This window comes from Manis javanica, chromosome 3 (genome assembly GCF_040802235.1).
Source record: "Manis javanica isolate MJ-LG chromosome 3, MJ_LKY, whole genome shotgun sequence".
NCBI lineage: Eukaryota > Metazoa > Chordata > Mammalia > Pholidota > Manidae > Manis > Manis javanica.
In genome coordinates, this window is record NC_133158.1 from 204333487 (window position 1) to 204348654 (window position 15168).

The window sequence follows — 15168 nt, forward strand, 5'->3', positions numbered from 1 at the left end:
ACACATGCAATAATAATGCCTAGTACTAAATACACACAAGTGAGTGTAGACAAAATTGATGAAATCTTAATAATGGATTAAATTTACATCAATAATGTGGTTTGGGTATTGTACTATATTATAATATTGCAAGATGTTACCACTTGGGAAATTGGATAAAGGCTATATGGGATCTCTGTATTCTTTTTTTTTATCTTTTCTTATTGAGAATAATTGACATATACTAGTTTCAATGTACAGAATAATGCTTTGATATTTGTATATGTTGTGCAATAATCAGTGTCTAGTTAACATCTATCACCATAGGTATCATTTTTTTCTTGTGATGAAAACATTCAAGACTTATTCTCTTAGCAACTTTCAAATATACAAAACAGTATTATTACCCATAATCACCATGCTGTCCTTTAGATCTTATGACTTAATTATTTTATAACTGAAATTTTGTAACTTTTGACCCCCTTCTCCAATTTCAACAATCCTGCCTCCCCACCCCCCTCCTGTCTTTGGCAACCACCAATCTCTTCTATGTACCTATGAATTCAGTTTTGGTTTTGGGTTTCTTTTTTTTTTTTTAGATTCCACATTTAAGTGAGATCATATGGTCTTTGTCTTTCTCTGTATGATTTATTTCACTTAGCATAATGCCCTCAATCCAATCATGCTGTCTAAATGACAAGATTTCATTCTTTTCTTTTTCTATGGTTGAGATATATATCACATTTTTAAAATCAATTCTGCCATTGATAGATTGCTTGCATTTCTTGGCTATTGTAGATAGTGCTTCAATGAACTTAGGGGTGCATATGTTTTCAAGTTAGCATTTTCTTTTCCTTTAGATAATGAGATTGCTTCATCATATGGTACTTTTAATTTTGGGGGAACCTCCAAACTGTTTTCAATAGTGGCTTGACCAATTTACATTCCTACCAACATTGTGTAAGTATCCCATTTTTCTCTACATTCTTCCCAGCAATTGAATAACCATTATAGCTAGTGTAGTGAGATCTCATTGTGGTTTTGCTTTGCATTTCCCTGATGATTAGGGATGTGGAGCATCTTTTCATGTTCCTGTTGGCCATCTGTGTATCTTCTTTAGAAAAATGTCTGTTCAAATTCTTTGCCCATTTTTTAATTGATTATTTGAGGGGTGTTTTGTTTTGTGTTTGCTCTTGAATTGTATGAGTTCTTTATATATTTTGGATATTAATCCCTTATCAGATATATGATTTGTAAATATTTTCTCCCACTCAGTAGGTTGCCTTTTCGTTATGATGGTTTCCTTTGCTGTGCGGAAGCTGTTCAATTTGATATGGTCCCATTTGTTTATTTTTTTGCTGTTGCCTTTGCTTTGATGTCAGATCCAAAATATCGCCTTCAAGATGGATGTCAAGGAGCTTACCCCTTATGTTGTACTTTAGGAGTTTTATTGTTTTAGGTCTTATGATCAATTCTTTAATCCATCTTTAGCTATTTTTTGTGTACATTGGAAGGTAATGGTCCATTTTCATTCTTCTGCATGTGGCTGTCTAGTTTTCCCAACACCATTTATTGAAGAAACTGTCTTTTTCCTCATTATATATTCTTGGATCCTTTTTTGTATACTAATCAATCATATATGCATGGACATATTATTCCCTATAAAAAGCATATGCTGTTCTGTTTCCGTAGTGTAGCGGTTATCAAATTCGCCACACAACGCATATGCATTTACAATTTTTTTAAATAAAAATTTTTAATAATTGGCTCTCCCAGAAGACCCTTTATAGTCCCAATACCAATATAAATTTTCCCTCTTGGAAAAAAGATGGGAATGCATTATAGTGGTAATAGTGATTCTCCAGCAAATCTCATCAGAGTCTCTGTACATGTTTTGCAGAAAGAAAACACATTATTAAAACCACTTACAGTGTTCAGAGGTCCTGTGTAAACTCACTTTTCATAAGTTGTTCCAAGTTATTCTTTAAAGTTGTTACTAAAATTCAAAAAGAAATCTGCCTACTAGATTCACCTCAAAGAGATTAGGTATAACTCCCTCCTTTAGGAGAATTTGAACAATACAAGAACAATTTTATCATACTCTTAAAAATTAGGGAACAAGATTTCCTCAGTCAGATGGAAAAAAAAATCTTCATGTTTCCATCAGACCTAAGAAAGTACAAGCAGGGTGGAAAACAACATGACAATATATTAATATTGTGTGTAATTGTTTTGAGTAGAGATATTAGGGGGCAGTAGAAACCACTTTGGTTTCTAAGTGTCTTGGTGTTCAGAAATTGTTGTAGTGTATGTTTTAAAATAATGAAAATAGGTTTAGCCCAAAGAAAGTAGAGACCTTTAACATGGCCCATGCAATGATGGGTCAATTCCCAGGAAGAGTATTCTTCTATCTCCACACAAAATGAACCACAGGGGTTTTTCTAAGCCAATGTAATATGTGTATAAATAATGTCATACAAAAGATCACCTTTCATTAAGACATCTGAGTAAGGGGAGAGAGCAGACCTTCAGCTCTGAAGAGGAAATGCTTTGTTCAAACTTTGGGTCCATAGATTCCAGAACTGTGATCTAAGGCTGAGACTAGGGAGGGAAAGTTATTACACAAAAACTAGTTTATCTATAAACATATATGTGTGTGCAAATGAATTGAAAGATGAATAGATTTAACACAAGAGACCAATGGTAAGTTGATTAAACACATTTTATTTATTTGTGTTTTCCAGTCACTTGTATACAATCAAAATCAAGCCAAATCAACAGCTATGTTTTATTCTAAAGCATCACAAAATTTATACCAAACTCCTATTTATGTTTTTAAAAAGTGGTTTAAGTTTACTAGAAGGCACTGTTTTAATAGTCATATAATCACATTTAAGTCAAATAGAAGACAATATATTTCAACTTCAGCAGACTTCAGTCATTTATTCTATCCTTAATGGACTTTTCACAAATCATGACATTGAAGAGAAAACTATTGAGACTGTAATATGTTTCGAATTCATAGAGTAAAAAACTATTCTTCAGTCACATTTGAAATCCTTGCATTTATTTATTTTATTTTATTTATTATTACTCAACTATACAAAGAAACCAAGATTCAGAGATATTACATAATTCTTCCAAGGGCACTCAAGAGAGAACCCGGCAGGTCTGATCATGACTGACTCCCAAGTATTTGCTCTTTCCACTTCGCATATGTGTATTTCTGACAAAGAGTATGAGAATCACAAAATTTGACTTGAAAAATGCCCATGGCAGTTTTTAAGTGGTTTGGATAAACCTTATTTTCAGACGTTTTTAAGCTTTTCCCAAAAAGTTTCACTCAGTTGCTCAAATGCTAAGACCACGTTGTCATCTTCATTTTCACATAGTTCATGCAAAGAAACACTGCAAATGGAAATATATATGTGTCTATGTACATACATATATATGGATGTGTATAACATCCATTTAGTAACAGTATATTAGGAATGCTTTCTTCAAAATTAGTAAATACCACCATATATTCAAATGTTAGCAAAATATTAATGATGATTAGAAACAAATTGCCCTTGAAAAACCTTGAACAAAAACCTTAAGATAACAAGACAATTCCCATGCAGTTTCTCTTAATGTCTACTACCAAGAGGATTTTTAAGGTCACCAAATTCTGTGTAACCTAATCCCCCCTCCCTTCAAAAGCAACACATAAATTTCCTTTCTTTTCTCCACACATCTCACAGAGCCTTGTGCTTTTTCTGCTATCAGGTCCAGCATATCCTAAAACCAACAGGCAGCTATCTCTATGAAGAACAAATATTCCTTCCTTTACCTAGATGTGTGAGAATAAAGAAAATGCTGTGTGGCAAACAGAATAATGTCCCTCCAGAGATCTGCATGCCCTGATCTCCAGAAATTTATAAATATGTTAGGTTACATAGCAAAGGAGATGAGGTTGCAAATGGAATTGAAATTGCAAATCAGCTGTCTTGATAAGGAAATTATCCTGGATTATCTGGGTTGCCCCAGTGTAGTCTCAAAGGTCCTTAAAAAAGAGGGAGGCAGGAGAGAGTTACTATCAGATTGATGCCATGTGAGCCTTGCTGGCTATGAAAATAAAGGACTCCACAATCAAAGTCATGCCAGCAGCCTCAGAAGCTGGAAAAAACAATAGAACAGGTTGTCCTAAAGCCTCCAGAAAGGAATGCAGCCTTCCCAGAATCTTGGTATTAGCCCAGTGAGACCTGTTTTGGACCTCCGACCTCCAGAACTGTAAGATAATAAACCTGGGTTGGTTTATACTGCTGAGTTTGTGGTAACTTGTTACAGCAGCAAAAACAAACCGATACACAAGCAACAAGAAAGATGAAATTCAAGAATGACGAATGAACAGTGCTGCAGGGCTGATCAAGGGCTGGAAACAACGGGGACCTGCCATATTATCAGCCTTCTGTATTGTGCCTACCTTGGTTCCACTACAGGTTCAGTTTTTTCCCTGGTGTCTTCATTGACCCACCCAGAAGAATGACCAGGTCTGTATGTGTCTACAACACAGAACTTCCTCGTAGTCACAGATTTTCCACTGTGACCACTGGACATTTATTTCTTCCTGAACAATCCCCCATAGATAGAACATGATATGTATAAATTCTAACTCATGATTTTTGATTCCCAGTCCCCAAATCTCATCCTCACTCCTATGTATCATTAACTAAAATAGAAACCTTGTATCTTCACCATTGCATGAAATTTACTGACAATTTCTTTGACCTCTACTCAGAAGTAGATCTCTAACCACAACTTTCCAGCACTACTTCTATTTCCTTAATTCAGAATCACACCCACTCTCACCACATGACTGTTACAGGCTGAGTCTCTGCCCCATAAATAGACTATATGACCACATTACACTCATGCTTATGTACTGTCTATAAAATGATCAAAATATTAAGTCTGAACTCCATAATATGCCAATTAAGACCCTTTCCAACACATATCCAAATTGTCTTTAAAACCTCTTTATGCAAATCAACACCTTCCCCCATCCCCATCACAAACCCCATAGTGTACAGGCCACTGTAGTGAGCTTGAAGCCTACCCCGTGCTTCGCGAACACTATCCTCTCTGCCCCATCCTTTACGACTTAGTCACAAAATTACTTCATTTGAAAATCCTTCTTGGAATCCCAGGTAGAGTTAGTTGCCCCTTATCCGGCACCCCAGAACTTATGGGATATCTACACATTGGTTTCTTCTCACTACACCATAAGATTTATTTTTTAAATCATGGATATATTTAATGATTCTCTCTATCTCAAATGCTTACAAGTATAGATCAAAGCAGTAATACTTCAGCATTGTTTTGGACAGGTGAATGAATGATTTTCCTCAGCCCAGCTTTTGGAAGCTCCAAAGTCTCTGGAGTTCTTAGGATGTTCTTGGAAAACTACAAGCCACCCAAGGAGTACACTGTCTAGAGATACTCAAGGAACACACTGTTTCGAGCAGTTCCCTCTGCTCTTAATCCCAAAAGCTTTCTTCTCTGTAAAAATGTCCAAACAGGTATGATTAATTTCAGGTCAAAAAATAAACAGTGACCTGATTAGCAAGAACTCCATAATGAAGGGATTCATGGCAAATTATATGTGTGTGTGTGTGTGTGTGTGTGTGTGTGTGTATACATAATTTTTTAAATAAGTGATAGAAAAAGGAATACACACAAATATTAAAGTACATGCAGATTGGACGTTTGGGAAGACGGGTATTTAACCAGGCAGCACTAGATGGCCCTAAGGATAGACTATCTAATGGAGCCTAAGGATGGGTCATCCACATAGTGGAATTGCTTGGGTCCCCAGTGGTCTCTGTTAAAGATGAAAATAGGAAGCCAGTATGAGGGATATGAGTCCAACAAAGCTTGGAGAAAATATTGGACAAAGCAAGCAAGTCAAAAATATGTAAGAATAAGAATATGTAAACCAGAGATTTCATGGAGCCCTAAGGGGTCCTCTGAATTGTATGTGACAACCACCAGTGTGGAAATAGAGAATACTAGGGCCTAGGAATTCTTGCGGCTGTGGAATACCGCTGCCTGTTAGTGCTGGTGCCTAGGGTCTGAGGCTCTTCTCTGAATAATGCTTCATGTCAAATTGGCTTTGTAATTGATTCAGTTACAGAAACAACCCAAAAAGGTGTTGAGAAGTTCCTCAAAGACTTTAGGGAGTTGAAATGCATAGCACATAAGAAACTCAATGGCACCTTAAGTTTGAGCTCAATATGTTTCAAATTGCCATTAAATTACTGGAAAATATGAAATCAATATTTAAAACACATAACACACCTGATGGCTTTAATGGTGTGGGCAAAATCTTTCAACAGGTAATAGGCAGCACCTTCATTCATCCTAAACAAAACAACATTTTGAAAATTAATGGTAAAAATATTAAAGAGCTTGTTTCATATTGAAATACTGGATTTGTCAATAATGGATTATTTTTGCCTGTCAAGACATAGTTACTAGATTCATTTCTGCCTTAGACTCAAAAATGATAATTTAATCTGTGGGAATGATGACCATGAATTCAAGAGTCACAAGTAACACAACCACAGATAATCATTAAACTCAGGAAGTGGTCAGCTCAGGAGAAAACCAAAGTAGGAAAGTGAAGCTCAGGGGAGTGAATGGGAGTTAGCAAATCAAAAGGAAAGAACCAAATGAATTATTTACTAATGTCACAATTATTTTATTCACGAGAGTGAGTCATATTTTTAAAAACAATCAACATTTCTCAAGAGTGTTCAATACTTTAATAAAGATTGTTCAAAATTGTATATAAAATGTATATTGAATTCTTGATTGTTATGACAGAATGCCCCTCCCCATATCTATATGCTCAGGGCCTGGGCCAATTTCTCCATTTCCAGGTAAATCCAGGAGAGTTTACTTCTGCTGACTGTTTTTGAAAATGATTTCCCTGACCAAGAGCTTAAGAATTAGCATTGTCTCAGTCCTCAGATATATGAAATATATATTTCTTATATACTCTTTATTATCCCCTCCTTCCAGTCCCTGGTAACCTCCATTCAACTTTCTATCTCTATGAATTTGCCTGTTCTAAATAACTTATATAGGTGGAATCACACAAGATTGTCTTTCTATGTCTGACTTATTTCACTTAGCATCATAGCCTCAAGGGCCCATTCTGTAGCCTAAGTCGGAATTTCATTCCTTTTTAAGTCTGAATACGTATATTTTGAAAATACAGCAAATACAACTCTTATATACTTCTCTTAGATAATGGTGAGCAAGACGTTATTTATTATTGTTCCTCAGTTTTAAAATATCTAATAATGAATAAATAGAATAGTAATAAACACAAATATATCTGTGAGTTTTGTACAAATACTTATATCTGTAAAGTATATTTTTATTTCAAATGAGTCAGCAGAAGACCCAAGATTTGGCTGGCAAACCATGAACAAAAGTACCACAGAATTTGTTATTCTTTCTTATCATTAGTCGGTAAAAAGAAAATCCCAGCAAGTTTAACATGATTAACCTATCTTGAAATTGTAAAAAGGATCTTCCCAAAAATTCATGAAGTTCATCAATTCGATATAGATATGGAGATAGAAATAAAGGTAGAAATGATAGTGCTAGAGATAGATAAAACATACCTGTTGTCCTGGACTAATCCCACCAAGGAACCATGTTTGTAGAAATCAAGTGCATAAGCATTAAGTGGCATTCTTCTACCTTGGTTATCAAATCTCTGGGAGCACAGCACAGGAGCCTGACCTGGACTGATACCAGTCGTGCGCAGAATGACCTGAGAAATACAACTCTTCTTAATTTGTTATTTATGTGTAAGGCAAGTTTACGATTTGTGACAATGGGCTTTGTTGTTACTTCCTTAAATCAACGTTTGTAAAGTACAGTCTTCATAGTGGAGGGTGAGCGTCTTTTCATACACACTGGGGTGGTGCCCAAATCCAGGAATATTATTGCCTCACAACATAATGATGGCAATTTCAACATGCAGCCCCTAGAATATAGTGAGACTCACTAGGAAAGAAGAGCTAATCTAAAATTTTACTATCCTCATTGGAACAGGAAATGTCTGTAAACAGTGTATTAGGGAGCTGGTGCCCTGTAGGTCTCCAAGAGTTCAACTGAACAACTCTTAATGATCTTTAGAACCCAGTTATGAGAATAAAATGGAAGGAGAGGAAGAAGGTGGTAAAAGAGAAAGAAAATTAAGAGAAAGAAAGTAAATCAGTAGTTTCCCATCTGCTCATTTTTTGAAAAGTATACAGGGTCAATAGGAGCCCAGGTGTGCTGCTGGGAAAGATATAAATTGGTATAACTATTGTCTAAAATGATTTGATAGTATCTTGGAAAGTTTTTATTATTAAAAGTTCTTGGAATATTTTTAATCATTATGATTCAGAAAATTGTTTGAGCCTGAAAATCTGGAAGATTTACACTCACAGGAAACTGTTGCATATGTACCAGATGTTTATAGCAAGTCTGTTTGTAAAGACTAGAAACAAACGTGAATGTTAACTAGGAGGGGCATAGACCAGTAGGGTCGCTCCGTTCTCACACTGTGAAATATTATGAAGTAGTAAAAATAAAACAGTGCCTCATGTTACAACATGAATGAATCTTAGGGGCATAGTGTGGAATGCAAAAAAAAAAAGTAACTTCCAGGAGACAGCAGGAAGTTTCCTTCAGTTTTTGTAAAATCCAAAAGCAGCAAAAATAAAAAAAAAACAATGTTGGAATATACCACTTTTTGAAGGAGAATTTCAAGTTGATGTCATGGGGAAAGAAGAGAAACAGCAGGAACACCTGGGTCCTAAGTCCATGGGTGTTCGTTTTAGTTTTATGCTATCTAGCTTATCTCTATGCTATTTAAAAATATGTATATTTAGTGTTACACTAAATAAAAACAGTCAGACAAGCAATAAAAGCAAAATAAGTTTTAAGAGATTATAAATAAAGTAATTTTGTATAAAGTGCACTGGATAAGGCAAAGGGCCTGTAAACATAGAGCAATACTCTGGAAATATTCTCCAGTGCAACACGCTTCAAAACACATGAAATAGAAATGGCCCCTTCTCTCTAGCATGGGGTCAAAAACAATTGAGTCTGAATCAGTTCATGCCCTATCCCTTAAAGGTGTTTTCTGATTCATGGCGATTGTGTAGCAAAAAGAAATAAACATGATATCCTATTATAACTGTGTTAGTCTCCCTCTAAAACACCATGGAAAAACTTGCATATGTAAAGGGAACAAAAGAGAATGGCACAAACTGTCCCTAAGTTGAATTAATTGTATAATAGAAAGGGAAATCACAATACTTAACAATTACTATTCTCTTTTCCAATGTGACTAGCTACAAATTTCTTATATAAGTAATTGTTTCTTATCACACAAGAAAATACAGAGAAAAATCTTCATAAAATTATTGCTCTTATAACTTGATGGGCAGTCCTTTATTATTTCTAAATCAGAATTCCACACTCTTCAAAGGCAATTTAAGTTTACTAGAAGAATTCACTCAAATGGGGGTAAAGCCATACAGAGCTAGCCCCATAGAATTTCACATGGGACCTAGAGAAGTGGTCTCCAATTTGATTTTAATCCAGATACTTTATCATTAAAAAAATCCTTTCTCCCTTTCTCCTCTTCTTCTATGAAAACTTTTTTCTCACTTCATAAAATAAGTGGCTTCCTCCAACTTAGTAGAGCACATTCCTTATAGTAGAAAATGTAGAGTAGCAGCAAAAGACAATATTGCTTTCCTGCTTAGAAAGTGTACAACTTTCAAATACTAAGTAAAAAAAGAAGAAAAAACTTTACAAAATTATTTGAATTGAATTCAATACAATTGAAGGTGGATCTAATCAAGTTGTTGATTAAGAGAACATTAAAAATGTATTTTGTGACAGATTGCTAGGTGATTTGGGGCATACAACCCAGAAGGAATCAGAATTACATATCATTGTAATAAAAATTGTTCTACTCTGAGCTACTTACCTACTTGAGTAAGGTTTGTCAGAACCCTGTCTTACTCAAAAGTAAATAAACATTCATCCTTAGTTATATGGACTAATTAAAAAATAAATGTGTCATACATCTCATTAATATATAAATTTCCACTACAATAGTAATATTACTTTTAGTAATACTTCTCAAAATCTGTGTTACACTCAAGTTTCTGTCATCAACAAGAAATAACAAGCAAATAACATGTTCAAACAGGAAATAACAGTTTAAATTGAACTGCATATTAAGCTAAGAAATAGGATAGGTGGGGTGACTTCATTTTTAAAAATATTACATTAAGGGAAAATTATGGGGGAGAATGTAGAATTTAAATGCAAGAGAAAAAATGCCAAACTTTAAATCATTAAAAAATGTATTCTTGACTTGTTGATAAATTGATAGGTATGGGTTTACGCACACTTTGGTATTTATATTCCATTTTATACATTTAAAAGAATGATACAATGGTTTTACTTTAACATATCAACATTGATCTAAAGGCTGGAACTATATTATTAGAAACTATTTAAATTATGATAAAAATGTATGTGTCCATTTAAAATGCACAAGGGGAGGAGGCAGAGAAAAGATGGCGGTGTAAGTAGTGTGGCAGAGATCTTCTCCCAAAACCACATATATTTTGAAAATACAGCAAATACAACTATTCCTAAAACAGTGACCAGGAGCAACAGGTCACCAACCAGTCTACATATGGGAGAAATCAACATCTCAAGGAAAAGGGTAAGGTAAAAAGCTGTGACCCGGCAGGACCCGATGACTGACCCCAACCCAGCTCCCTTGCAGGAGGTAAAGAATCAGAGTGGGGAGGGAGTGGAAGCACAGGAGTGCTAAATATCCAGCCTAGAAATAAACCCCAGGAGCACATCGCATGGTGCTCTGGAGATTAGACAGGCTGAAAAGCAAAGTCTGAGACCAAGACAGCTAACGGGTTCCCACAACCAACTGCCCTGGGGCAAAAGGAAAGTAGGCATTTTAAGGGACTCCTCAACAGTCAGAGGGCTGCTAAAGGGGCCAGGTTTTAGGAAAAGGGACAGGTGGACAAAATCGTCCTGGCACACCCAGCCAAGCAGGCTGGGAACTTTCAGGAGCTTCAGGTGCCCTATTTCCCTGGTTAGCCCCAATACCCCTCACTGTGATAAGCAGCCTGCCACTCCTTCCTTCTCTCCAGCACCTGTGTCCAAACTAGGTGTCCCCACCATTCCTGTGGACCAGGCAGAGGGCAGCCCCGCCTATAGCAACTACACAGCTTAACAGAGAGGCTTCTCCCTGCACGCAGCTAACTGGCCCAGACTCAGAGGCTCCTTCCAGCATGCGGTTGACTGGCACAGACAGCGGAGACAAGGGCTGAGACCAGGAGCCATGAAGGGGCTTTGTTATAGAGGTGGATCCTGCACCACTCACCTCAGAATCCCACCAGCACCCTCAGCCATCCCAGGGACTGCCCCACCCATGGCAGCTCAGGGGTTTAACCCAGAGGTCACTCCATGTGTGCAGTTAACAGTCACAGAAAGCAGAGACAGGCTCAGTGATCAGCAAGCAGAAAAGGACTTTGTCCTCCCAGATGACACCCACACCACTCACCAGCAACTACTTCCCTAGCTCCAGGACTATGAAAAGGCAGAAAAACCTTGTTCAATCCAAAATCCCTCAAACACAAGAAAGAGGGCTCAGTGAGACTGAAATCACCAAACTTCCTGAAAACAATTCAAAATAAAAGTCATAAGCATGCTAATGGAGCTACAGAAAAATATTCAAGAGCTAAGAGATGAATTCAGGAGGATGATAACTGAAATGAAACAAACAATGTAGGCATTTCAAAGCAGATTAGGTGAGTTAGAGGAGATGGTGAACGGAATAGAAATGAGAGAGCAGGAACAAAAAGCTGAGGCAGAGAGAGTAAAAAGGATCTCTAGGAATGAAAGAATATTAAGAGAACTGTGTGACCAATCCAAACGGAACAATATTCAGATTACAGGGGTACCAGAAGGAGAGAAAAAGGGATAGAAAGTGTCTTTCAAGAAATTATTGCTAAAAACTTCCCCACTGTGGGGAAGGAGATAGTCTCTCTGGCCATGGAGATCCACAGATCTCCCAACACAAGGGACCCAAGGAGGACAACACAAAGACATATAATAATTAAAATGGCAAATATCAAGGACAAGGACAGAGTATTACAAGCAGCCAGAGAGAGAAAAAAGATTGCCTACAAAGGAAAACTCAACAGGCTATCATCAGACTTCTCAACAGAAACCTTACAGGCCAGAAGGGAGTAGCATGTTATATTCAATGCAATGACACAGAAGGGCCTAGAAACAAGAATACTCTACCCAGCAATATTATTATTTAAATTTGAAAGAGGGATTAAACAATTCCCAGATAAGCAAAAGTTGAGGGAATTTACCTCCCACAAACCATCTCTACAGTGTATTTTAAATGAACTGCTTTAGATGGAAGTGTACCTAAAACTAAATAACTGTTACTAGAGAAAATAAAACCACAGCAAAGGAAGTAGACCAATTAAATTCTAACCAAATGCAAAATTAAATCAGCTACCCAAAGAGTCAGTCAAGGGATACACGAAGAGTACAGAATATGATACCTAACATACAAAGAGTGGAGGAGAAAGAAAAAGAGAGAGAAAAAAGAATCATCAAACTGTGTTTATAATAGTGTAATAAGTGAGTTAAGGTAGACTGCTAGATAGTAAAAAAGTGCCCTAGAACCTTTGGTAACCATGAATCCAAAGCCTGATATGGCAATAAGTACATATCTATCAATAACCCTAAATGTAAATGGAGTGAATACAGCCATCAAAAGACACAGAGTTACAGAATGGATAAAAAAGCAAGACCCATCTATATGCTGCCTACAAGAGACTCATCTCAAACCCAAAGACAAACACCGACTAAAAGTGAAAGAGTAGAAGAAGATATTTCATGCAAACAACAGGGAGAAAAATGTAGGAGTTGCAGTACTTGTATCAGACAAAATAGGCTTCTAAATAAAGAAAGTAACAAGAGACAAAGGAGGACATTACATAATGATAAAGGGATCAGTCCAACAAGAGGATATAACCATTATAAATATCTATGCACCCAACATAGGACCACCTACATATGTGAAACAAATACTAACAGAATTAAAGGGGGAGATAGACTGCAATGCATTTATTTTAGGAGACTTCAATGCTCCACTCACTCTAAAGGACAGATCAACCAGACAGAAAATAAGTAAGGACACAGAGGCACTGAACAACACACTAGAACAGATGGACCTAATAGACATCTACAGAACACTCCATCCAAAACAACAGGATGTACATTCTTTTCAAGTGCACATGGAACATTTTCCAGAATAGACCACATACTAGGCCAAAAAAAGAGCCTCAGAAAATTCAAAGAGATTGAAATTCTACCATCAAATTCTCAGATCACAAAGGTATGAAACTAGAAATAAATTGTACAAAGTAAACAAAAAGGCTCACAAACACATAGAGGCTTAACAACATGCAAATAAATAATCAGTGGATCAATGACCAAATTACACAGAGATCAAGCAATATATGGAGACAAATGAAAATAACATCACAACACCCCAACTTCTATGGGACACAGCAAAGGCAGTTCTAAAAGGAAAGTATATAGCAAACCAGGCCTTTTTAAAGAAGGAAGAACAATCCCAAATGAGTAGTCTAAATTTACAATTACTGAAACTGGAAAAAGAAGAACAAATGAAGCACAAAGTTAGTAGAAGGAGGGACATAATAAATATCAGAGAAGAATTAAAATTGAGAAGAATAAAACAATAGAAAAAATTAATGAAACCAAGAGCTGGTTCTTTGAGAAAATAAACAGTATAGATAAATGCCTGGCCAGACTTATCAAGAAAAAAAGAGAATCTACACATATAAACAGAATCAGAAATGAGAAAAGAAAATTCACTACAGACATCACAGAAATAGAAAGAATTATTACAGAATACTATGAAAAATTATATGCTAACAAACTGGATAACCTGGAAGAAATGGACAACTTTCTAGAAAAATACAACCTTTCAAGACTGACCCAGGAAGAAACAGAAAATCTGAACAGACCAATTGCTAGCAATTAAATGGAATTGGTAATCAAAAACTACCCACGAACAAACCCCTGGGCCAGATGGATTCACCATTGAATTTTATCAGACATTTAGAGAAGACATAATAACCATTCTCCTTAAAGTTTTCCAAAAAATAGAAGAGGAGGGAATACTTCCAAACTCACTCTATGAAGCTAGCATCACTCTAATACCAAAACCAGGCAAAGAGACCACAAAAAAAGAACTACAAACCAATATCCCTAATGAACATAGATGCAAAAATACTCAAAAAAATATTAACAAACCGAATTCAAAAATACATCAAAAAGGTCCATCATGATCAAGTGGGATTCATCTCAGGGATGCAAGGATGGTACAACATTTGAAAATCCATCAACATCATCCACTATATCAATAAAAAGAAGGACAAAAATCACATGATCATCTCCATAGTTGCTGAAAAAGCATTTGACAAAATTCAACATCCATTCATGATAAAAACTCTCAATAAAATGGGTATAGAAGGCAAATACCTCAACATACTAAAAGGCCATATATGATAAACCCACAGCCAACATCATAGTTAACAGCGAGAAGCTGAAAGCTTTTCCTTTAATATTGAGAACAAGGCAAGGATGCCCACTCTCCCCACTTCTATTCAACATAGTACTGGATGTCCTAGCCACAGCAATCAGACAACACAAAGAAATAAAAGGCATCCATATTGGTAAGGGAGAAGTTTAACTGTCACTGTTTGCAGATGACATGATATTGTACATAAAAAGCCCTAAAGAATCCACTCCAAAATTACTAGATCTAAAATCTGAATTCAGTAAAGTTGCAGGATACAAAATTAAGACACAGAAATATGTTGATTCCTTCCTATACACTAACAATGAACTAGCAGAAAGAAAAATCAAGAAAACAGGTTCATTCACAATTGCATCCAAAAGAATAAAATACCAAGGAATAAAACTAACCAAGGAAGTGAAAGACCTATACCCTGAAAACAACCAGACACTCAAGAAAGAAATTAA

At 36.0% G+C, this 15168-nt stretch overlaps 1 protein-coding gene across 4 annotated transcripts in view; it reads right to left on the reverse strand.

The window, feature by feature from the left end:
• Nucleotides 1–2683: 2683 nt before the first annotated feature.
• Nucleotides 2684–15168, reverse strand: part of DDX60 (DExD/H-box helicase 60) — a 96853-nt gene continuing 84368 nt past the window's right edge. For 3 of the 4 annotated variants that reach the window (XM_037024656.2, XM_037024658.2, XM_037024655.2), the window contains 3 exons: nucleotides 7656–7807; nucleotides 6319–6381; nucleotides 2684–3387 (listed from right to left, as the gene is read on the reverse strand). In XM_037024656.2, the coding sequence (XP_036880551.2) occupies nucleotides 3288–3387; nucleotides 6319–6381; nucleotides 7656–7807 (315 nt within the window). In that variant the 3' untranslated portion in view covers nucleotides 2684–3287. Of the gene's footprint in view, nucleotides 3388–6318; nucleotides 6382–7655; nucleotides 7808–11614; nucleotides 11749–15168 lie in introns of those variants that run through there. The other variant, XM_073232635.1, reaches the window with a different exon arrangement.